Source organism: Lutjanus erythropterus, chromosome 12 (assembly GCF_056507025.1).
Source record: "Lutjanus erythropterus isolate fLutEry1 chromosome 12, fLutEry1.hap2, whole genome shotgun sequence".
In the NCBI taxonomy this organism is placed as follows: domain Eukaryota; kingdom Metazoa; phylum Chordata; class Actinopteri; order Lutjaniformes; family Lutjanidae; genus Lutjanus; species Lutjanus erythropterus.
This window is the reverse complement of record NC_139328.1, coordinates 5,847,826-5,871,303: the sequence shown is the minus strand read 5'-3', so window position 1 is coordinate 5,871,303 and position 23,478 is coordinate 5,847,826. Positions and strand designations below refer to the sequence as shown.

The 23,478-nt window shown below is 39.3% G+C and overlaps 2 protein-coding genes across 4 annotated transcripts in view; both read right to left on the bottom strand.

Annotated features, from left to right (window-relative positions):
* Positions 1 to 15,304, bottom strand: part of pde4ca (phosphodiesterase 4C, cAMP-specific a) — a 76,509-nt gene extending 61,205 nt beyond the window's left edge. For 2 of the 3 annotated variants that reach the window (XM_084731780.1, XM_084731781.1), the window contains exon 1: positions 4,417 to 5,068. In XM_084731780.1, coding sequence (XP_084587906.1) covers positions 4,417 to 4,679 — 263 coding nt within the window. In that variant the 5' untranslated portion in view covers positions 4,680 to 5,068. Of the gene's footprint in view, positions 1 to 4,416; positions 5,069 to 11,874; positions 12,108 to 15,247 lie in introns of those variants that run through there. The other variant, XM_084731786.1, reaches the window with a different exon arrangement.
* A 1,778-nt stretch (positions 15,305 to 17,082) lies between these two features.
* On the bottom strand, positions 17,083 to 23,271 carry ifi30a (IFI30 lysosomal thiol reductase a). Its single transcript, XM_084731779.1, has 7 exons — positions 23,070 to 23,271; positions 20,508 to 20,696; positions 20,331 to 20,405; positions 19,844 to 19,930; positions 19,596 to 19,748; positions 17,463 to 17,531; positions 17,083 to 17,355 (listed from the first exon to the last, which is right to left on the bottom strand). The coding sequence occupies exons 1-7, from the start codon at positions 23,196 to 23,198 to the stop codon at positions 17,290 to 17,292; spliced, it is 768 nt and encodes a 255-aa protein (XP_084587905.1). The 5' UTR covers positions 23,199 to 23,271; the 3' UTR covers positions 17,083 to 17,289.
* Positions 23,272 to 23,478: the final 207 nt, after the last annotated feature.

Here is a 23,478-nt window from a genome sequence, read left to right as displayed (position 1 = left end):
AATGTTAAAATTATGGACATACAATCTATGAAGTTCATCTCTACAGTATGATGTGGTTCTTCATAGAACCCTCAAAAGACAAGAGGGTTACAGATGAAACCCTTATACTATATATTTTTAGATCCATGTGGGTGGGTTCACCATGAAACCTCAGTAGAACCCTAATGAGTCGGTTCTAGATGAAACCCTTGGAATATAAAATAGTTCTGAGTAGAACTGCTTGGGTGGGTTCTGGATTAAATCCTTGGAATATAAAGGGTTCTTGGTAGAACCCCCTGGGTGGGTTCGACATTAAACCTTTGGAATACAAAAAGAGTTCTTGGTAGAACCCAATGGTTGAAACCCTTGAAATATAAAGGGGTTCTTGACAGAATTCCCTGAGTGGGTTCTAGATAAATAAAACAGTTCTCAGTAGAAGCCCTTGAGTGGGTTCTAGATGAAACCCTGGAGACATAAGTTGGTTTATTGGTAGATTCCCCTCAGAGAGGGTTCTGGATGGAACCATGACACCACAGAAGGGGTCTCAGTAGAACCTCTAATAGGGGATGGTGCTGGTTTTAACCCTTTAGGCTAGCTTCAAGATGGGACCATTTGAAAGGATTCCAAGTGGTACGTTTATAAAAGGTTCTACCAGAAACCATGAACGGCTCTGCTACGGAGATAAGGTGAAGAACCCTACATGGTTCTAGTGAGCACCTCTATCTCTGAGAGTGCAGGACTGTGAGTGTCTGACGTTTCCAGACTGAGCCCTGAAATCCCCTGACTGGACTCTCACCCTCTAATATTTAGATTTTCAACAGACACGCTGAAATTAATGAAACCGTTTGGCTGCAGAGTTTCAGTAAACGCTGGAAAAGAAACGTGTCTGCCAATCTCCAGTCTGAGAGGCAGTTAAACGCCTGCAGGAAAATGATCCCCACCCCCCCACCCCTGCGTGTTTATAAAGGTGAATGAACTTGTAAACACTTTTTGAGTCTTTTAGCAGGCACTGTCTTCTTTAGGAATGTTTAATACGCATTTCTCGCCAATAAAAACAAGGCAGGGCTTTACAGCGTCGGCTAGAGTTTCTCCCAGGCTTTTAATTTGATTCCACCGAGGTGGATGTCATCTAACATCGCTGCAACGAGTCGAAGACACCTAGTAACAGCACAGAATTGCCAGGCGCCTACATCTGAGTGTGTATACATTGAAGAGTGAAGAGTAAACATTGACAAAGAGATAGGGGGCATGTACGTACTTTACAATTTTCCACAACAGGCTGTTCCTTTGAAGAAAACTACAGGAGTATTTGAATGCACCAATGAGGAAATGTACCGTCCCCGCTGAAACAAAAAAAACAAAAAAGAACAAACATCTTTCTATTTGTATATCCATCCACACCTGTTTATTCTTCCTCTCTGAACAAGTTAAGGTCAAGTATGGTTTAATTGATCATACGACTCTTGTCTTGACATCGTTAACCACGTAAATGTTTAATTTGCATTGGAATCATGAGCCAGGCCTGATGCAATAACGGCTCATAAAACTACAGCTATCAACAGTTACCAGAGCAGAGTTGGCTGACTGCAAGACAGCCGTAATCTTTACAAACAAGACTTATGACCACTATAGTGGATGAAAAATGACAAATAAATCAAACATGTTTTAAGCTGTGCAGGATATATCCTGTTACACGCTGGAGGTGTACTTCCTTTAGCGCTGCTATTAAAGAACGCTATTTTGTCGATGACAGATTAAAGTCGTCGCTCGACAAAGAAGTGGAACAACAAACTGCTGATGCAGGGACAGCAGGGATGTCGTTGAGCTGTGTGTTTGCTGAGATGAGGCCGCTCAGTAGGAAAACAAAAGCTCTGGAAAAACACATTCACCTGTAGGAAATTAAAGGGACAGTTCAGATTATTTGAAGTGGAGATGTAGGGGGTACTTATCGATGGTCAGGCTACAGGAGATGCTGGTCGGCACGCTCCCAGTTTGAAGAAGCAGGGAGGAGTACAAGCATGGAAGCTAAGTTTTGAACAAAAGGTATTTTAGCCACTTTAAAAAGGTCCACCTAAAAGAAATGTCTATCTTGAGGATGTTCTTAGCCCTTTACCTTGACATCAGGCAGCCCTTTCAGATGGAAAACTGCAGTTATGTTAGCTAAATATCATCATTATACTTCACACAACAGGGGAGTTGCTGCTCTACCACTGCCTCAGTCTGTTAGATTGTCTGTGTTAACGTGTGACTATGGTATTTTAAAGGCTTACTTTGGATTCGCCAAAGGGACGCAATAACACACAAAAAACAGATTGAGGCAGCAGTAGAGCAGCGACTCCCCTGATCTGTGAGGTATAATAACTGATTTAGCCTGTGGAGTTTGGTTGGTTTGGAGAAAGCAATATTTGGCTTGTATAACAGCTGTTTCCTGTCTGATGGCAAAGTAAAGCTGTTAAAATATCCTAAAAATACAGCACAAATAAACTGATTTGTTTAGTTGGACCTTTTTTAAGAGGCTAAAATACCATTTCCTGCTGACCCTGTTCACCACAGTCATTGCGTTGCTTCCATACTGGTGCTCCTCTCTGCTTCTCCATCTACTGTTGCTAATACACTCATTACAGATAAGTACCTCATACAAATGAATAAAATAATCCGAACTATCCCATTAAGAACTAAAGCTGAGCAGTTTTTGACACTCAACTTTCTCTACAGACTTTTTGCTTTTCAGTAAAAACCAGAGATATTGTGAATCTAATGTGTTTTGCAGCAACGATTAAATCAAAGTTGTAATCAAGCATAAAGAAGGCAAAAATCATGCAAAGTACCAATGGCATCCATCCTGAATTTACTGTGTCCATATGCAAGTGATGAAACAGCACTTTTAAAATATTCACATTATGAAAATTTATTTTAGCAGCGTCTCACAGAAAAACAAAAGCTGATTATATTCGGGTATAGGACCATGTGTTTAACTAAAAAGCAGCGATACATGACCATCTTGTGGTCAAATCTTGTGTGATTTCATAACATAAGCTTAAGGGCAACAATGTTTGTAGTGTGAAAGGCTGCTGCCAGAACAAAAATAAATCAACATCTGCAGCTGAGTAGAGTAACCCTCGGCCATGAGATACAAAACATCTCCTACTTCAACAACAACACAGATTCACTGGAACATTTACCAGCAAATAGAGGTAAACCATTGTTCATTTTTAAGTATTGGCTTCAGTGCTTACAAAACAGTAAGTCAGGTCAACAGGTCTGCCTGTTGACAGTAGGCCTGTTTACATATTGGGATATCAGTTTAAGTATCTCTGCAGTGGTTTTGTGGCTTGACCACTACAACTGTGTGCTGAAACCCAAGTATTTACTTGTGCAGTCGGGCATAGATGCAGAAGTAAAAATGATTCGTAATGTCAGCTTTGACAAAGAGAAATATCTCTGCATCTTACAGCAGATACTTGCATGTTGCATCTCATTCCAAGGTCAGCAAATACCAGGCAGTAACCCAAAGTGTTGGTATTTGATGAGCTGTGCTCAATTGCATAAACTACCTTATGTTTGAAATTTAAGTTTGTCTCTTAAGTTAAATATTACCCTGAGCTGACAGGTTCACTTCAGAGCATAGCATAACGCCTCAAGGTTGTCTCCTTGCCAGACTGTTTAGACTACGGCCTTAATAGTTGTTACTGTCATAATACAGCACATGTACGCTTCATGGTTACACTTCACTCACATGTTAATGTTACTGGACAGCATTATTATCAGTTGTCAGCTAGCTTAGCTAACACACTTAGACATTTAGTTAGAATGTGTTAGCTCGATTCTGAAATGGACAACAAAGAAAATAGAAAAGGAAACTCGGTAGGAGATGAGAATGTAGTTGAAGAAGAATTTGGAAAGCAGAAGCACATAATCCAAAGTAAATTTAGCCCACCTATAACAAATGTGTACAAGTAGAAGATGTGACAGGGAATAACTGACAAAATTACTGTGAGAAATCTTAATGTTAATATATGAGACAAACTTATGTTAACATTTGTCTAGAGCTACAAAGGTGCTAGTGCTAAGAGAGATTTCTCTGTCCTGAAAAATATATCGCCCCCTTTTTTTCAGTCACCATAAATTCAGACATCACCTTTTGTTCCAAAAATAATTTCACTTTTAAGAGACTTTTATGGGTCCCTTCCAAGGAAAATGGTTGTTATAGACCTTATAGCAACGCAAAAAATCCTGATGGTGATTTTATGCAACTCTTGAGTTTTTTCCTAAGGCATCCTTCAGTGAAAATTTAAGGTAAACCTTAGCCTCAGTGATTTTATACAACGTCACAGGGAATGAAACGCAAGGATCACCTGACTTTGTCCAGAACTGCTTGCATCAAAAAGTAAAGGACTATCATCTTTGCCGTCTCGGCCTCAGAGCGTAGGACTCTACCTTGGCGTGTGGGCCAGAGTGAAGCGGCGCCTCTGCAGGTTGATGCTGCGATTCATCAGCAGCTTCCTGAACAGCAACGGGGAGTTTCGAGGAGACCCTCGTGGGGAATCCTTGGGCGAGATCTTCGGGGATCCTCCAGGAGAGCCCGCCATGGTCCTGGGCATGAGCTGTATGATGGGCAGCCTGGTCAGCCGTAGGTCCCTGGGTCTCTCCTCAACTTCAGCCTGCTCTTCTTCAGAGCTCTCAGAGCACAGACCACTCATGGTGGACAGGAGCACAGTCGGGGTTCAGATATTCAGTTTCGTTTCTGCCTGCCTTTGGTAACTTTGGCCCAAAGATCAGTTTCTCTCTGCTTTATCAAAAAGACTTTATAAGACTTTTTCGTGACATGACATATGGCAGTGGTCCATTAGTTCCTGTTGCTGTCTGTCGTGATTTTCCACGTACAGGTGAAGCTAAAGCGTCTGGTTGAATCCTTGCTTCTTTGCACACCTGGGCTCCTGCTCCAGCACTCTCTTGTTAAAACCCTCAATGTTTCAAAATCCAAAAAGAGCACCAAAGCTGATCCAAAAAGCCAACACAACCACCTTCCTGTCAAACTTTTTATCTTTATTTGAAACCTGTCAGCCCCTTTCTTGTCTCCTCCAGGGGATCATCCTGACTGCCGTGCAGGGGAACGGACTCAAACATTAGCGCTGATGTGCTCCCCCTCCCTCCCTCCCTCTCCCAGGCTTTGTTTACATTACTGTTAGGCCTTCCCTCTCTCCAACTAAATATGGACGTCTGATTTACAGGGAGGAGTAGCTTGACAGATCACCTCCTTCTGCTTCTCTCTCACTCTGTCCAACTCTCTGCTTCCCCCCTTTCCCTCACTCCTAATCTCACGGAGAATATTGTTCATCAACTTCAAACTGTGCTCCATAATGACTTCCTCCAGTGTATAAACATTAAGCCGTCGCTTGGCTCAGCCCTCCAGCTCGCCTTCCCCACTCTCACTCCAACTGACTTTGCACACTCAGGCTTTTGCTCTGTTCCCCGAGGTGCTGTTTGTTGTGAAGCTGCCTATTTCCTCAGAGACGGCCTCTTTGCCTTTCACATGCTCCGGGCGTACCAGCAGGAGTCACATGAAGGGCCTCTGACTATAAAAAGCAGAGGTAGATAAAAGCTATAGAGAGCATGGGTGTTGTCACGATGGCGCTCTCTATCTGTGACCAGAGGCAACATCATCTTCACCCCCCTCCCAATCTCTTTGTTTATCGCTGCAGAGTGAGGAAAGGTCCTCCTGTGATTAAGGACTCACAGCTGAACACCGGTGCTGTCTGGAGTAACTGAAATAACCTAGGGAGCTGGAGCATCTGACACACGACTGAACCTATGACCAACAGATGGTAGACAGAGAGGGGAAGAAAGATTCTTTGGTTAAAGGCTTTTTATGGATATAAACTCATAATTACTGTACTGTATGTACATATTTCATTGCAAGAGTACAGTACTTGTAGACAGAGAAATTTGCTCTTATCCAAATGTACTGTTGCAGATGCAAACTTACGATTTCAGAGTCAGATGTCAAGATGTTTCATTTCATCCATCATCACCAAAGCACGTCTCAAAGGAGTACACAAAATAAAGCCGGATATGACTTTTGATCCGTCCTTCCCATTTAATAACATCCATGACACGCCGCAGACACCAGGTTCAAGGCTTCAGCGTCCACCGCCACGTCTATTATGGATCGTATTTTCTCTGGAGTGCCTTTAACGGTCACTGACCTACTGTACTGTACAGTTTGCTCTGCAAGTCCCCACTGAGATTTAGCCTTTAGATCTACAAATTACACAAAGAAAGTACTTTAAAGGTCCAGTGTATAAGATTTATGGAGAATTATTGGCAGAATATGGCAGGAATGACATAATGATCTTAGGTACATTAAGATCATGTTTTTATTATCTTAGACTGAGCTGTTTATATCTACAGAAGACATGGATGCTCTTCCAATGAGGCTGCCATGTTGAACTGCCATTTTTCTACAGTGGCCCACAAGGGACAAGCAAAACACTGGTTCTAGAGCAGGCCTTTTGCCATTTTCCTGAGTTTTGTGGCCACTGCAGTCTCTCACACTTGGAAGGGGAGGGTGAGGTCAGTCGAATACAGTTGGTTGCAATCTACAACCTCACGGACACCTTACCGTGTCATAGTGTCACAGACCAATACCTTGTAACTCGTGATAAACTTCTCCTATGTTCTGTCAATGCCAATGCCACTTTTCAACATCCATAAACATTTGTTAAAACAATGACCGTGTTAGATTAAAATTGGTCACACGTAGTGATGGATACACAAAGATTTATCACCAGACTGTTTTGGTTTTGTGGCCTGCAACTTGAATGTTTTGGTTCAGTCTCAGTTCTGTCAGCAGCCCCTTTTTCAAGCAGCTATTTCCAGCAAAAAATCTGACAAACCGACTGCACAACTGTTCAGCACCACACAGCAGACAGACAAAGTTAGTCCAAGTGAACTATAATGATGCTCCATGTCTGCACAATGTGTAATAAGCAACTATTTGCTATATCGAGGGTGATAATATGCCAACATTGTTTTCACAACTTGTTCTGCTGCTCCCATGTGGCCAAAAATCACTGAATACCGCTTTAAACTTCTCTTCTTTGCTCTGATCTCTCAGGATCCTCGCGGCTATTTTTCAGTAGTTTTTTACAGTTATGACATTTCAATCCTTTTTGGACACATTTCTATCACTGTAATACATCCTGTGTATGACGCAGTTTAAACTAGTGCCAGGCCCAGTGGGCATTTTAACCACTTTGATATTGCCTTGTTCTGATGCCCGGAAAGCAAAGACTCGCGCTTCCCCAAGTTAAACAGATCTGAGGATGATCCTGGCCCTGAAGCACATCAGCATTGCAGTCATGTGGAGGACAGAGGCAGAGGTGAGGGCTGTCTCGTTCCCAGTTTGACTGAGGGAGACCAGTGTGTACAGTCCTGTGGCACCCCCACAGGTCCTGGAGAGGGGATGATCAAGTTCAAAGTGAGATGTCATCCGTCCGTATGGTGCAACATGTTCCACACTGCACAGTTCAGCTCGTCTAGATATTATCGTAGTAAGTCTGCTCCGTCCACTGGCTCACCGTGGAAACAACTGCGTGATAAAGTCTACCTCCTATGTCACATTTTATGGCTTCAGTCAAACTCAGTGAGACTCCCATGAAGCCCCTTCTCTGATCACTGACCTTGGATTGTGTGTCCACAGTCTTTCAGTCGACTCTCCTAAGTCCCCTCTAATCTACATAAAATATTAGCTAGCTAGTTACATATGATTGATAATTTTAGCAAAACAATAGCTAACTAGCAAGCTAATCTACAGTCAACAGTTAGCTGGTCAGTCAGGTAGCATTTTTTTAACATTAGCTAACTTAAGATGTGAATACATGTCACTTTTACAGGTCCCCTAGCAACATTTTTAAATTATCTTCAAAGTTTGATTTTTACATGCTATTTCTTCTGTGAGGCCTTTCCACTGTCTCTTACTGCACTCCACCATAGAAAACTGTTTATTTTTATGCCTTACTTAATCATCAATTTGAATCATTTTGTTTTTCTGTGTTGCATAAAGGGACTAACAACTAGCATGGTTCGATCCAGAATGGATTGCCTTCCCCTCATGGCTTTATAACATCTTTAAAAGAGAATAAACAGGTCTTGCATCAGCACCATCTGTCCTCCTCTATGCTTGTATACCTTGGGCTCTAGTTCACATCAGCCTTCCACTGCCTGTTGCTCCTGCACCACCTCCTCCTCAGACAATCCTCACTGTTTGACGCATCCCAGACTACCATCATTTGTGCAACTGTGTCCCCTTTCGTGTATCTGGGGAGAATTATGGGCCAGAGGGTAATTCTTCAGTCCCATGTTGGAAATTCAGGATGGGGACCTCATCATGGAGTTTAAGCACCTGCATCCTGACCAAAGTCTCAGAAATGTTAGAGTCTGTTCCAGGGGAACGTGGTAACACATTTGCTGAGCCGGCCAGTGCCACAGAGGGCACAGTCTTCGCCAATCTAACCATATAAGAACGTGTCTGACTGCATATCGTCATTGTAAACGCTGCCTATACTGGCTACATAACTGTCTGTGTTCTGCATCTCCTTCAGCCTGCGTCACACGACTATTTTAGTGGTAGTTATTGTAAGTTTAATTTATCTTTGGTAGAATATATAATGATATTAAATTAATGATGCAGTATAGTTAATTATATGATTCTGTTACATTTGGTTTAGACTTTCCTATCATGTGTAGCAGTCATTTTTAAACACCCTGTAGCTTTAAATGCTACTTAATAAACAATTTTTCTGGCTCTGCGTCAAAATTGCACTACCGACTTGTAAACAGGCGAGCACATGGCCCTCTTCACACAGAGACAGAACACTACAGAAGGCTTTCTAAGTCCATAAACATCATAGGTGTCTATGTCAGTGTTGCTTTATACCTGCTGGTATATAAACACTGATGGAATAAATGTAGCCTAATTATCACAACAGATGAACTTATTTTCCAGTGCCTCATCTGTAGAGTTTTGATCATGGCACATTAAATGTGATAAATCTGCATGTATATTAACAAATAATGTCAAGTTATAGACTGTTTCTACGTGCGTACTGTACTCTCATGAACAGAATGGCTGGTTTTAGAAGGACAGTTTACTGCGCCTAAATAAAAAGTATGAAGGCAAAAACACCTAAATAGTTTTAAACACATGATTTGTGTAAGTATGATACCTCTGATGTCTATTAAACTACCCAGCTAAACTATTTATGTTTATTTCTATTTAATTTTAGTGTCTTCCTGGTAAACTTTGAATTTCTGTCTCTGGGGCTATCATCTGAGTAAAGTAAATCTGTGTTGCAGTATACCACAGGAGATTATTTGGCGCCAGGCAAATTAAACTCTTTGGGTATATTTGTCTTAAAATAAAATAAAACAAATAAAAATGTGTTTATCTACTTGAATCAAATGATATTTCAGAAGAACAAAATCCCCAAGAGAGGGCTCAGCATGGTGAAGGTGTGGACGGTGGACGGCCGTCATGAGAACATTAAACTGGTCAGAGGTCAGGACATCCCATTTTTACCTATCCTATACTGTGGATCAACACACTCATCACACTGGGCTGAAATCATCAGAGGATGGAAATCAGGGGGAAATCATCTTCCTCCAACCAGCCTAAAGTTTACTTGGTTAAGTATAGTGGCAGCTTTTGAAAAACTGACATACAGGATAATAAACTGACTACACCTATAGCATGATAAATGGGGCAAATACACAGATCTTATTAGAAGGCCTTGATGCTCAATAAGGCAGGACATATATGAAGTTGAGCCACAGTAATTCTGCCAAACAGTCAAACCCGGACAGTCGTGGGTGGAAAGCTGTAAGCAAATTTTGACCAAACTTGACTCATCTTGATGCGGCAACGTGGGCTCTCAATCCCTGTAGCTTGAAGGTGACATTTAAGTCTTTAAACAGGAGACAACTACAACCTTCAGTGACGATTATACAGTTATTTTTCTTATTATTAATGTTTTAATTATATGTCTTTATATTTTTCTGATTATCTCTCTCTGTTTTGGTCATAAAAATCCTAAATTAATTTTTTTTTAAATGCCTTTCAGCACAGAAATTTTACTCCACCTGGCAGCCTGCCTTATCTTACTTTGACCAACTAACAGTGTTGATTAAGACCACTTATATTATTAGTTTTCATTTTAATTCAATGCTAATTATTTGTTTGGACTAATATATTTGCTGTATGACAATATAAAAATATATATCTTATTTGTTTTAGTAGTTGGAGGAAGAAAAAAAGGACTCCATAACGTAAAATGGAAATTATTACTAATAAATCATTTGCATATGGTGTTTTGCATTTGATGTCTCTGAGCTTGGTACTGAGAGGACCGAACACATCTTGTTTGGAGTACTGAGAACTTGATGTTCTACAAACTATTTAATAAAGATTTTGAACTTTTAGATTTTCTCATAACTGTCATTATTCTCTTGAATATTTTATTTATTATTATTTTATTTTTATTCTTTCCCTTTATATTCACCAATTAGTGCATAAAAGCACAATAGTAGGAAGAAGAAGAAGAAGAAGAAGAAGAAGAAGAAGAAGATCATCTCTTTGGGTTTGGATTCATTTCAGGTGACTTGCAGGAGTTAGGTTTAGCATTATTAATTTTTACACATATTTCTTTTCTATTTTTTTCTATTTTTATTTTAAACCTTTTTTTTTATGTCAGAATAATGGTTGAGGGTTGTGTGGGAGGGTGCCTGACGGGGAAAACAAAATAAGTAGAAGCAATCCTTTCCTTTTTTGTTATATTTGTATATTTCTGTACACCTTCTGTTCCTTCCAATAAAATATTATTGGAAAAAAAAAGAAAAAAGAAAATGCTCTCAGGCAGTTAAGGTCTCATGCTGTGACTAATTTTAGTAAAACTGAACTATGCATGCGTGTGGCTGATTTATACCGCAGTGTTGAAGGGTTGTTTGCAGTAAAATTTAAATCACCAACAATACAACTGTGTCTTTGTTTCAAGAGCAGCCATATCTGATCACCTCTGACAGGCGCTACAACTACCTACGTAATCAGACAGGTCTGACTGCATTCCTTCAACATGTGGAGAAGGAGAACAAAGGCGCACTGCACAAAACACACACACACGTTCAGTGCATGCACACATACAGTGTCAAGAGGTAAAAATGCTACAGATATGTTTGCAGCAGCAGCTTGAATGTTGTTATGGACACAATCACAAGAGTCTTGTTTGTCTGATCTTTTACGGCGATAATTGTTCAGCAGTATCACAGAGGGGAGAGCGACGCCTTAAGCAGGACACTTCGCTGGATCATATGCTCGAGAAAAAACTTCTTCTATCTAAATTAAGCAGTTAGGCAACAAAAAACACAGTCAGCGAGCCCTGCCGAATACTCAAAACCTACCAGGAAAGGGAGCTGGAGGACGGTGCTGCAAATGTGTGTTTACTTAGAGGACCACAACAGGCTGGAGTCACAGTCACTGGTTATTGATTGACCACGTATAATTTTAATCATTAATCCTGAAAATTGGCCCAGGTGTTCAGGAACTGGTAAAAAACTCGCTCCATTTCACAGATCCCACTAATACTAGAAAACTAAGCAAGCTTTCTGAGAGGATTTAAGTTCTGTATGTGTATCTTTTAGTTTAAAAGTTTAAAAAAAAGTAAATTATATGAGGAAAAAAACAGAATAAAAAAATAAGACTAGCTAAAAATTGATCATAAACTTCTTTAAAACAAATAGTTACACTTATTTACTCATAATTTTTGATGAGAATGGTGAAAAATAAAAAGATATTGTCCTGCGAACAGACACTGACAACAACACATAACATCATGGACTCACAAGGCTCTGGAGATGTAGCTGGTCAGAGTCCCCAGGCTCCTGCAGGGCCTGATGCTGTGAGGTAGGAGGCCGGACTGGGGCCCATCCTCGGGTCTGTCCTGCGTGGTGGGTCTGCAGGAGAGCCTGGGCAGCTGCAGGGTGCCGGAGAAGAGCCTCTTCACAGCACATCTCAAACATCTGTCGGGGTCCTGGGGAAAGTCGATGAAGCCCTGCTCTGAGGAGTCCCACTGCCTCTGGACGGCCAGAAGAAACAAAGACCAGAATGTGGAAAAACAGAGAGGAACAATGAGAGGAAACAGTCATTTCATGCAGTCAGTTTGATTACAGATCCTTAAGTTACAGCTGGATGAGAAAAGCTTTTTACTTATTTTGCTGTGCACATCACTGGTTTGGCTTGTACCCATCAAATTCAACATTTTAGGAATGAACTCATGCTTTGTACTGGCTATGTCACATGTCTGTACGATGTATTTTTCATTGCAATGCACATGACACACAGATACTTGACTTAAATACACTGACTGCTATGTGTCACAACATTTCACAGCTCAGTACAGAAAAAATGAAACTCTAAAGCTCAACCTGATTCAATAAAGCTTTGCACTCCATGAACAAGACATCTGGGTGTTATAATCAGTGGTGATGAAAGTTTTGATGCAGAAATAAAGAGTGAAACCTCTTTAAGTTGACATACTTTCAGTGCTTCATCACTACTTGAAATTGCAGCAAAAGCAAAAGAAAGCTTGGACTTAACTGACAGTGGAAAGAGAACAAAGATCAATTTACATTACATTACACTGTTTTGCTAGCTAACTAAACAGTTAACAAAACATTTTATTGGTTGATAGCTAGCTTACTGTTGTGGTTTAACAAGGAGGTGGACCCAAATGCAGACAACCAGAAGCAGAGGGGAGAATTCAAAAGAAATTTAATCAACAAAATACTAAATAAAAGCTTACACGAACGGAGCAGGTGAATCCAAAAACCAGGCAGGGAGAAAAAAAACAAAAATCCACACACAGGAGAACACAAGGGAACACTAACTAGCACCGAGACGAGACGAGTGAATGAACCAACAAACTAAGGAGGACAAGACACAGGATTAAATACACTAGGAAGGGAAACAAGACACAGGTGAGGGCAGTCAGAGACAGGTGAAAATAATTAGTGATCACAAAGGGCGGGAAAACAGACAAAGACAGGAAGTAAAAACAAAGACACAAGAGAGAACAAAGACTACAAAATAAAACAGGAAGTGTCCAAAATCCAAAACCATGACACTTACAAAGTTAACAATGTTGTTGTTTGCCAGTTAACATTAACAAAATGTCACATTATCTGCTAGACAGCTCAAAGTTAACAAAGCATTACACTGTTTGCTAACTAGCTAAAAACTTAAAATGTTTTTGCTAGCTAGTTAAAAAGTTAACAAAACATTACATTGTCTACTAGCTAGGTAAAAAGTTAAAATTATGTTTGTTAGTTGCTTAAAACTTAACAAAATGCTACACTGTTTGCCAGTTAGCTAAATATATCTTCATATGCGTACTTCTGACCTAACAACGCAGTTATTTGTGCAACAATTCAACCGTTTAATACTCTTTGCAATAATAATAATTGAATAGTGCAAGACATTGTTTACACTGGCATCATTACGGCATTTATTCATTTATACTGTGCCTTTAAACCAACCTATAGTCTTATTTATATACTCGCATCCTAACCCACTTATCTCCCATTTTAACATTATTGTTGTTTTTACACTGTTATGTGTACCAATGCTGTATATTTTATTGTTTACATATTTTTACACCTCTTATGTCTATTTTTCCATATTTTTGTATCTAGCAGAATAATGCACTTTTAAAACATAGTTTTTACTTATGATTTCTATTTCCATTCTTAAATCATCTATATGCTTACATATACTTCTATTATTGAATAAGAGCAACTGTAACAAACAAGTTCCCCCTGAAGATCAATGAAATATTTCTAATTCTGAAGGTTAACAATAAATTTCAATTGTTTGGTAGCTAATTAAAAACCTATCAAAACATTACATTATTTAGTAGGCAGCTAAAAAGTTAGTTAGCCTAGTCAGCTTACTCATGATGGATCAGCAGAGAAGCTCTTTGAGAAAAACTTGCTGCAAATTAATGGAACAATGTGGCCAATGGTACAGTCTCTCTAGCAGCTGCTCAACCCATCTCTAAAAGGCACCGATTTCAAAAGTTATACCTCCTCAAGTGTAAGATCAGGTAACAGTGGAGCACATTTCAAAATAAAGTTTAAAATTTTGGTGCAACAGAAACAAATTTAATCTAGGTTTGGAGCAATTAAACTGATCTTTCTTTGTTTTAAGCTAGTTTTAAGAGTTTATTGGAACATAGTTTTAAGTCGAACCACAGTTTAATCAGACTTGATGTTGGTCTCACTCAGCAGTCAATTAAATGATTCAGTAATCCATAAATTAGAAGAGGTCACACTCTGTGCTGAACTTATCGAAGACGATACAAACATTCACTGAGATCTAAAGGTAAGTTGCAGACAGGGCTGTTTTTGTGCTGTTGCCCAAAATATGACGAACCTCACTAAAAAGCCCACTTGGGCATTATTTTTGGACGGTTTTATCTGATTCCAGGTCCTGAGACCCACACACTATCACCTTGGACACAATAGACGGTTCTCACAGTGAGATATGTGTTTGGGATTTAGCTCTTGGGGCATCTCTCTTTCAGCGTCAGTGTCGAGGGGGGAACAGATAAGAGTCCTTGTTTTCTGCCGCATCCCGTGACCTTATCTCTACATCTGTTTGGGAGTCCCACCTTTCTTTAAACAATTTGTCAAAACACTCTCCGCTTTGATTGTTGATCATTTCTGACTGAGCTGACCAGGACACGGAGCGCAGTCTTATGTCCACTCATGAAAAAATACTTTCTCTTTGTCTTTAATCAATTTCTCTTCTCAGCGACAGAATTACTATGTCAGTGTTATATAAATTTAAACTGGCGACTGCATGGGCTCCCAAAACATTATTGTAGGCAAATTATTGCCATTAACCTTAAATTACAATTAGATAGGTCAACACACAAAGCTCCATTAATCTTTTCCAAAAAAGCATAAAACAACACACAAGCATTATTATATAATTCAAATGTACTACAAGAAATCAATCACACAATTAACCTGCCACCTTACATCTTTTTGTTACGGCTAACTAGAGAACAGTTTGTTTTTATTTGAGATGTGAAAAGATATTAGAAAGTAAATCATACATATGAGCCCTAGGCCACAGACAGAATTGACTATCTTGATTTAATTAAACTACATTTTTCTTTGCAGCATTTCTTAAAGGTTCATTAATCACCCTTACCTCGGTGAAGTTGAAAAATATGGATGAGTTATTTCTCCTCATATTTTCAGCTATACTGTACCACGAGAACAAGACAACTGGGAAGGAAATGCCAAAGAGGAGGATACAGATACCACATTTAAGATCAGATATGAAGCAGTACTTCCTAAAGAACAACTTTTTCCCCGCCTCTTCAAAAACCCTCAGCTGTCAATGTTTCCATGATAAACTGCTAACTTTCTGAGCACGCTTCTGAGTGTCTTAACCTTCTGCTGTGGCCTTTTTTTTTTTTTTTTTTTAGACTGCAAGCCTAACTAAACCCAAGAGCAATGAAAGTTTTCAAAAAGCAGAAATGAGAAGGCCACGGAGCCTGCAGATGTTCGCTGGTAGTGAGATTGAGGTGGTGGAGCTGCCTGCATGACAGGCCATTATTCATGTGTGTCTATCGGACTGTTGCATCAGTGGACGTCATGCATCCAGACCTTCTGGTTGGGCAAGACTCTGGTTTTAATCAAGCTGCTGCCTACAATCCATCCATGTGGGTTTTTTTTCACAACGTAAACACAACTTTGGATGGATTTTTTACGACTTCTAATAGAGTTTGAGTCCATGTTAAACATTCAGTGTGATCCTCAGGAGATGTTTACTAATATTTAATGAACATTTAGTGCTATTAATTATAATATCTGGTGTGCTTGTTAACATGTAACTTGTGATTAATGTATTCACAGTGTTCACGAACATGTACCAAACTTAGCTACAGTGGGAGACATGGTTTGGGAACTACGTGAGGTTTGCTGTAATTAATGTTTTGCTCAGTTATGGAATCAGTTACTTGGCATATGAACAAGAAAGATATTTATATGGGATAAACAAATGGCTTGGTGGAGAGATGTGTTCACTATGGCATTTGTATGTTCAGAGAATCTGTGGTCATTCAGTATAAAGTGCAGTAGGGTGATGATATATGGACGAAAACAAGACTGGATTTGGATGGTAAAATATGAATAGCGTACTCAGAATGATGTTGTTAATAATTTATCTAAAAACAAAGATTCTTATGTCCTCAGCTGAGATCTGGTATTTTACCACTTACGGTTGAAACTGGATGATATGTCAGTCTAGAGGAAGAAAAGCTGCTTTGTTCAATGTTCAATGTGCTGTTTGACTGATACAGAACATGAGTTTCAATTTGTCTTGTGTGCAAAACATTCTTTAGCATTTTAAAAACATGTATTGATTTTTAAAATATGGATTGAGTTGGCTGTTCACATATGAAACAGATTAGCTCAACTGTAGGTGTGCAACAGTTCTTCTGGGTGTACAGTTCATTTGAAATGTATTTATTTTAGTTTTTTAGAGACCATAGTAATACTTTATATTGTGGTAATTTATTTTATTTGCTTTTGCTCCTATATGTATTCCCAAAAAATGTGTTTTGTAACATGGTGGTGTGATGAGCCACTTTTTTGGCATGACAGAAATTTAAATATACTAACTTAAACTAAATTAGTCTGAATAACATGTAATATATGTAACATTAAGTCGATGTGAAACCTTTATGAGGATGATCTGGCAGACTACACTGAGTTAAATGAATTTGCTGCATAAAATGAGCATAAACATTTTGAGGCAGTGGTATGACATTATTAACAGTTCCTTCTCTGACCTCCATGTACATGCAACTTGCTGTTTGTTTTCCTCCGTCACTACCTCTGCTAACAGGGGACTGAAGATGAGGTTATAGGATATGGCGTCATCTAGAGGACAAGGAGAGTACTATCGTCGTCCAGACTTTGCAACTGCAAATACCAGAATACTATCATCAATTCAACGGTTTGAGCAGAGAACATTTCAATGATGACACACGTTTTTTTTTAGAAATCAGTGTATTTGTGTTCTGTGAACTATAAACTGAGGTGATTTTTTTTCCCTTTTATAGAAACAGTAAAATCACATTTAAAAAAAAAGATGAAAACATCTGATGACATTCTTCAGTGTTCCTTATTTAGTGGCCACACCTGGAACAGAGCAAGCATAAAGGCGTGTGCAGTGCTGCTCCCTCACTCTTTGTGGCAGTAGCTCTTGTAGTGTGTCTGGGCCCCTACACAGGCCGGAGGCTTGTCGCCCTGCAAAATATGAAGAGCTTGTTAGAGGTCAAAGGTCAAGTCTAAGTAAATGACAAATTAGTATCATAACATATGAATGACTCAGATTTGACTGACGTAAACTTTACCTTGTACGTGTCGCAGACAAGTTTGAAGAGAGACTCCATGGCCTTTTTCTCCAAGTCCTCTGTGTGCTCCTACAAATAAATAAAAATGAATATCCCAACAAACATTAAACATAGAATTAGAGCAAATTTTCCACAAGGGTGGTCAGAAGTGGAATACGTCAGAATGAGTGTCACCTTACTACATATAAAGACAAAAAAAAATAACATTTATTGGCTGTCAGACAGTTTAAAAGAGATCAAGCTGATGGTAACTGACATGCAGTTTCCACTGGTCACAACAGCTGCTTGTTGTTTATAATAGTACAGTAAGGGAGACAGGTTAAAAAAAACTTTGAAGTGCTAAACAAGGAATTAAAAAGTATAATGATCTGGTGATCCTTCAGTCATTCTACTTGGATAGAGCCAAAGTATGCTTTCACAGCAGTGTTTTGGAGCAGATTCAGATCTTAATATGGAGACTATTGGCATTTATGTGTTTTTCTGGATGGTGATGTAATGGTGAAAAAATGTGAAGCCACTTATCATGGGCACCCACAGTGCCAAGACTGCTGTTTGTGATTTTCCCACAGTCCAACCTGATAATACCCTTCATAGAAGCTTGTAAGCAAATGTGGGAATATTTATATGAATACCAGAGAAGAAAAAAAGCACAAATGGGTGACTAAAGAAACTTGTAAAGATGTTCAGTTTTTATCTAATTAAAGGGATGATTCGGATTGTTTGAAGTGTTGTTGTATGAGGCACTTATCAATAGTCAGTGTATTACCTGCAGTAGATGGTGGTCAGCACACCCCCTGTTTGGAGAAGCAGAAAGGGGAACCAGCACTGAAGCTAAGCAATGTTCTGCTGTGGACAGGGTCAGCAGCAAAATGTATTTTGCCACTTAAAAAAGGTCCATCTAAAAAAATCTATATCAGTTTAAGTGTATATTTAGAATAATTTTATGAAATTACTTGGCTGTCAGACAGCCTCTTCTGAGAGGAAACTGCTGTTATACAACCCAAATATCGCTCTTTCCAAACTTGCCAAACTCCATAGACGAAGTCAGTAATTTTACTTTACAGAAAACAGGAGTTGCTCATCTACCGCTGCCTCGATCTGTTGGTTTGTTTGTTATTGTTTGGTGAATACGAACTTGCATTTTCAAATACCAAAGCCACACAAATAACTCAAGCAGCGGTAAACCAGTCGCTCCTGTGTTCTGCAAGGTCAAAATGACTGATTTTGTCTATGGACTTTGGTTGGCTTGAAGAGAATGATATTTGGCTTGTATTATATTGGTTTACCGTCAGAAAAGCTGTCTGACGGCAAAAAAAAAGTGGTGAAAACATTCTAAATATAGCATACATTTTAACTGTAATAAAGCTGACTTTTTCAAGTGGCTAAAATACCTGTTCTTGCTGAGTACATTAATTAGCTTCCATGCTGGTACTGCTCTCTGACTGTCCTAACCGCGGGAGTGTCGACCATCATCTACTGTAGGTAATACCCATTTGATAAGTGCCTCATACAACTCTACATCAGATAATTTGAAACATCCGTTTATGTATATCGTGTTATAACATTTTGTGGTGTTATTTGGGCCTGAACACTCAAAAAAATTCAAATATTTTATAGCTTTCTGTTCAACCCTTATTTGACAAACCAAGTTAAAAATAAACGTCCGCACACAGTCAACAGTTCTTCTCCAGTGCCTGATGCTTGATGAAGACAGGATGAGTCTTTCACTTTAATGTTATTGAGTTGTTTCAGAGCAAATTCTGGTAATGCTACTGGTATCAGGTTGCTCAGAAAAACAGTATCATCTGCTGCAGCTTGGGGGTTGAATCAAGATGCAGCTTCACACACACCAGTCACAACTCTCTTTCACTTACAAATAGAATTTTTGGGGCCGATCAAGTGTAAAAATATTCACAAGATCATATCATCACTGTAAATTTAACATCACTTATTGAAAAAGCAAGGATCAATGACAGTGGCAGATTTGGGGCATCGCAGCTGAAGTGGCTTCAAAATAAATCAGGATGGAAAGAGGGAAGTCTACAGGAACATACCTCCACGTCAGGCTGATGTCCTCTAATCAGGTCTGATTAGAGGTCATAGGTTTTACTGTTAAATGGACTGGAGCCTTACCCCGTTAATGGTCACCCAGGGCACGTATTCGTGTGGAGGGTTCAGGGCTTTGGTCTTCAAGGCATTCTGATGCATCAGCTGGTTCCCCTGGTCCCCTTTCACGCAGGACTCAATGGTGTCCCAGCTCAATTCAGGTTCATAGAGTTGCACACACTACAAACAACAACAGAGGTGAAGTAATAAATAATGTATGAGGGAACTTGAACTGACAGGAAAGATGGTGCAGAGACATGGAGACACAAACTTACGGGCTGGGCTCCCTTGAGGACATCAGCAGAGGACTCCATACAGAAGATGATCGGGAAGGCTAGTCGAGTCATGTTCAGTACGCAAGTCTGAGAGGAACATGCCAATCAATCAATCAATCAATCAATCATAGTAGACTGTCAACATTGTGACACTAAAAGACAAAAGTCTGTGTTTGTTTGCTTTTGTATAGTATATTTTCTTTGCTGTTTTTGGTTGTATGGTTTTGTCACTGTTTTCCGGTGCGTGCTTCCTCTTAAACAACATAAACATAAACATGGACTCCATTTATAATTTGGAATCAAAAATAAAGATATTTCGAAGACCAATTTACAAGAATATACACTGCTTTCTCCTGAAGACAAATAGCATTTATTTTACTAAGCTATTAATTAAATTGCTCATTTAGAGATTATACAGTTTCCAAGTTGCAGTTATGTCATTATTTGACTTTTTTTTTCTCTTTGTGAATTTGACTTGCAATTTTACCTCGATCATGTTGCCCAGACATTCCGGTTCTCCATGCTGGCACTGGAAAACATACTTCTTCTCAACAACTGTTTCCTGGGTGGGGAAAATGCAATTAAGTCATAAGTTAAAGAGCACAAAACATCTTGTTATTTCGTGGCAAAGACTTAGACATATTGTGCTTGATTCACTGCTTACTATTGCATTGCCGTAGGGCACCAAAGTCACAGTCATGATGTCCATGAGCATGAGCCAGGTGGGGAAGAGCTCGAGAACAAGAAACTGTCTGCAGGCAGGACACAGACTCTCATAGTAAAGGGCCACCTCTACTTTATCTGCTTTCTGATGGGACTTGGTGAAGTTAGAGTACAGGCAGTCCTTCAAAACCTGCACAAGGGGGCAACAGAGGGAAGGTTAACTGTTAAGTATTCATTCTCTCGGTTCCTCTTCGAGTGTGTGCAGCTGCAAAGTCGGGCCATTTCCCATTTGGTGGCAATATTATGGCTTTTCCAAAGTTAAATTGAGACTTTGGTGGCATTGCATTTCTGTAACAGTTTAAATTACCACAACAAAAATCAGCTGTAAACATACAAAGCAACTAAGCATGTCTGGTATTTAAACTTGTTTCTGATCAGATAAAACCTGATGTGCTTTGATACTGTGACTACTCAGAACAAAACCGCCACAGTACGGAAGACTGTGCTCTTAGTTTGACATTTCTGTGATTACTGGAGTGTGTCTGTGTGAGTGAGAGACACGACAGACACTGAGAGAGGCTACTGTATTATAATGTAATATTAAAGGAAGTAACATTTTTTAAGTTTTCACTTCCTTTTTCTCTCAGTTGCTCGATAATTATGGCATCCCATTTCTAACAGTGTGATGAATAAAAAAGGAAGATCCTGTAAATCAAAAAAATGATCCCCTTATCTCAAAATAATGACTTAGTATCTCTAATTAATGAGAAACCTTCTCAAAGTAATGACTGAGATACAAAGCCATTATTTTGAGGTTTTTCATTATTTTGAGATACCAACTCATTAATTTCAGTCACTAACTTGTTATTTTGAGAAGATAAAAATGATTAATCTCGCAAGATCATTCATGGATCGAGGGGCTCCCATCTAAACATGACCAAAAATACCAACTTTTTCCTCATCCAAATCCAATTAGTTTACTTGATTGCGTCCACATGAGAAAAATACAATTGGTGGCAAATAGTGTCTTAACAAAAACTTAATTAATGTTAATAGTTAACTATAGATGATACTAGATGAGGCTGAGTGGGAGGAACAATACTTTGCTAAAGTCTAACAACAATGTCTCATCAACTGATTCCATTTTTCTGTGTGTCTTGTATTTGCCTTTTAAAAACATAATCTTTAACAGGGTCACAGAGAAGCTGTGTTCAAAAGCGTCATTCCTGTTGTGAAGTTTGTAGTCAGTTTCACCAGTGCAAGAGTTAGCTAGCTAGTCTTAGTTAATTATCGTGGTGTCAGGCTGAATACTGTTGCCATAGTTTTCTTAGTATCTTAAACAGATAAGCTAGTCTCAAAGTAACAAGAAACTCACAAAATAATGAGAAACTTTCTCAAAATAACTGCTTTGATATTAAGTCATTATTTTAAGCTACGTAGTCATTTTGATAGGTTATCCTATTACTTTGTACTAAGTGTCTATTTTGAGGTACTAACTTACTGTTTTGAGATACTAAGTCATTATTTTGAGATACTAACCTATTATTTTGAGATGCTAATTAATTCTAATTTCTTATTTTGAGATACTGAGTCATTATGTTGAGATACTCAGCCATTATTTTGAGAAAGTTCATCTGTCACACTGGTGGAAATGGGATTCCATACGTTATTAAAGAAAAATACTACAAGGGAATCCTAGATTTGTGACAGTCTCGCGAGATTTGTGCGCGTTGTTCCTTCGTGTTGCACGTTGAACCAAATAAACCTGTTTTATAACGTGACAGTGCTGTGGTTAAAAATCTAACTTGGCTTAAGGTCAAAAGAACAGACTTCTTTAGGATTAGGGGAAGATCACGATTTGGAGCAAGAAATATTACTCTCGCGAGATCTTTCGCAGGTCTGGGATTCCCTTCTACACGCGGGAAAGAACCCAGCTGCCCAGTTCTTCCTCGTTAGGTTCAAGTCTTAGTTTCCTCAAGTGAGTTCAGATGAGGACAAATACAACCACTGGCAAATATTCCTAACATAACACGGACATCTGTTCTTTGTGAAACGTATAAAGTCAATAACTTATTAACTAACTTGCCGTTGATAGAGTTTAATACACAGGAACACGATACTGAACGAGGCTGAGTGGAAAGAACGACACTTAATGTCAAACAACAGTTTCACATCCGCCTACTCATTTATTCCGTGCGTCTTGTATTTTACACCTCTAAGTGTGTTTAGAAAGTTATTTTGTGCCATGACTACTTAAAAATAACCTCAAGGAGAAGCTGTATTAAAAAGCGTCGTTCGTGTTGTGAAGTTTGTAGTCAGTAAGTTGCACCCTTTAGCTAGCTAGCTAGCTAGCGTTGGAAAGTTAACAGGCTGAACGATGTTGCTATAGTTACCGGTGGTCATCTCGAGCGTAGTCATTTTACTGTGGTTTAACCGAATGACCGTTACGAGTGTATAGCCTTTTGTCTCAGGTGTCCTGTGTTTTAACATACTATAGTCCTTTAGAAATATAATTAAATATAATATTGTCTATAATTCTCCTTTAATACATCAGTAATCTTACCCCACACTGGGCAGCAGAGTCCATGGATGAGCACCAGTTGAGTGGAGAAGAGGAGCACGAAGAGAAGGCGCAGCCGCCGTACTGAGCGTTCAGCCAGAGAGTCAGAACCAGCAGCAGTGGGCCCTTCATCTTCACTTGTAGCGTCAAACTTAACTTGGACGAGAGAAAAACAAAGTTACCTGCTACACAGCACTGACCTACAAACTACTGTACCGTGCAACTTTAAATACGGGACCGATGCGTCCCCTGGAAGGGGCTAGCTATTTTTTGATTGGCTGTCGATCATATGATCAAGACAGCGTCACTTGTAACTAGAAGAACAGTTGTGCTGAGAGGCCGGGCTTCATGGCTTTTTGTGCCGGAAACATTTTCCGCATAAATTAAACAACAAAATGTCATGAGATTTGCG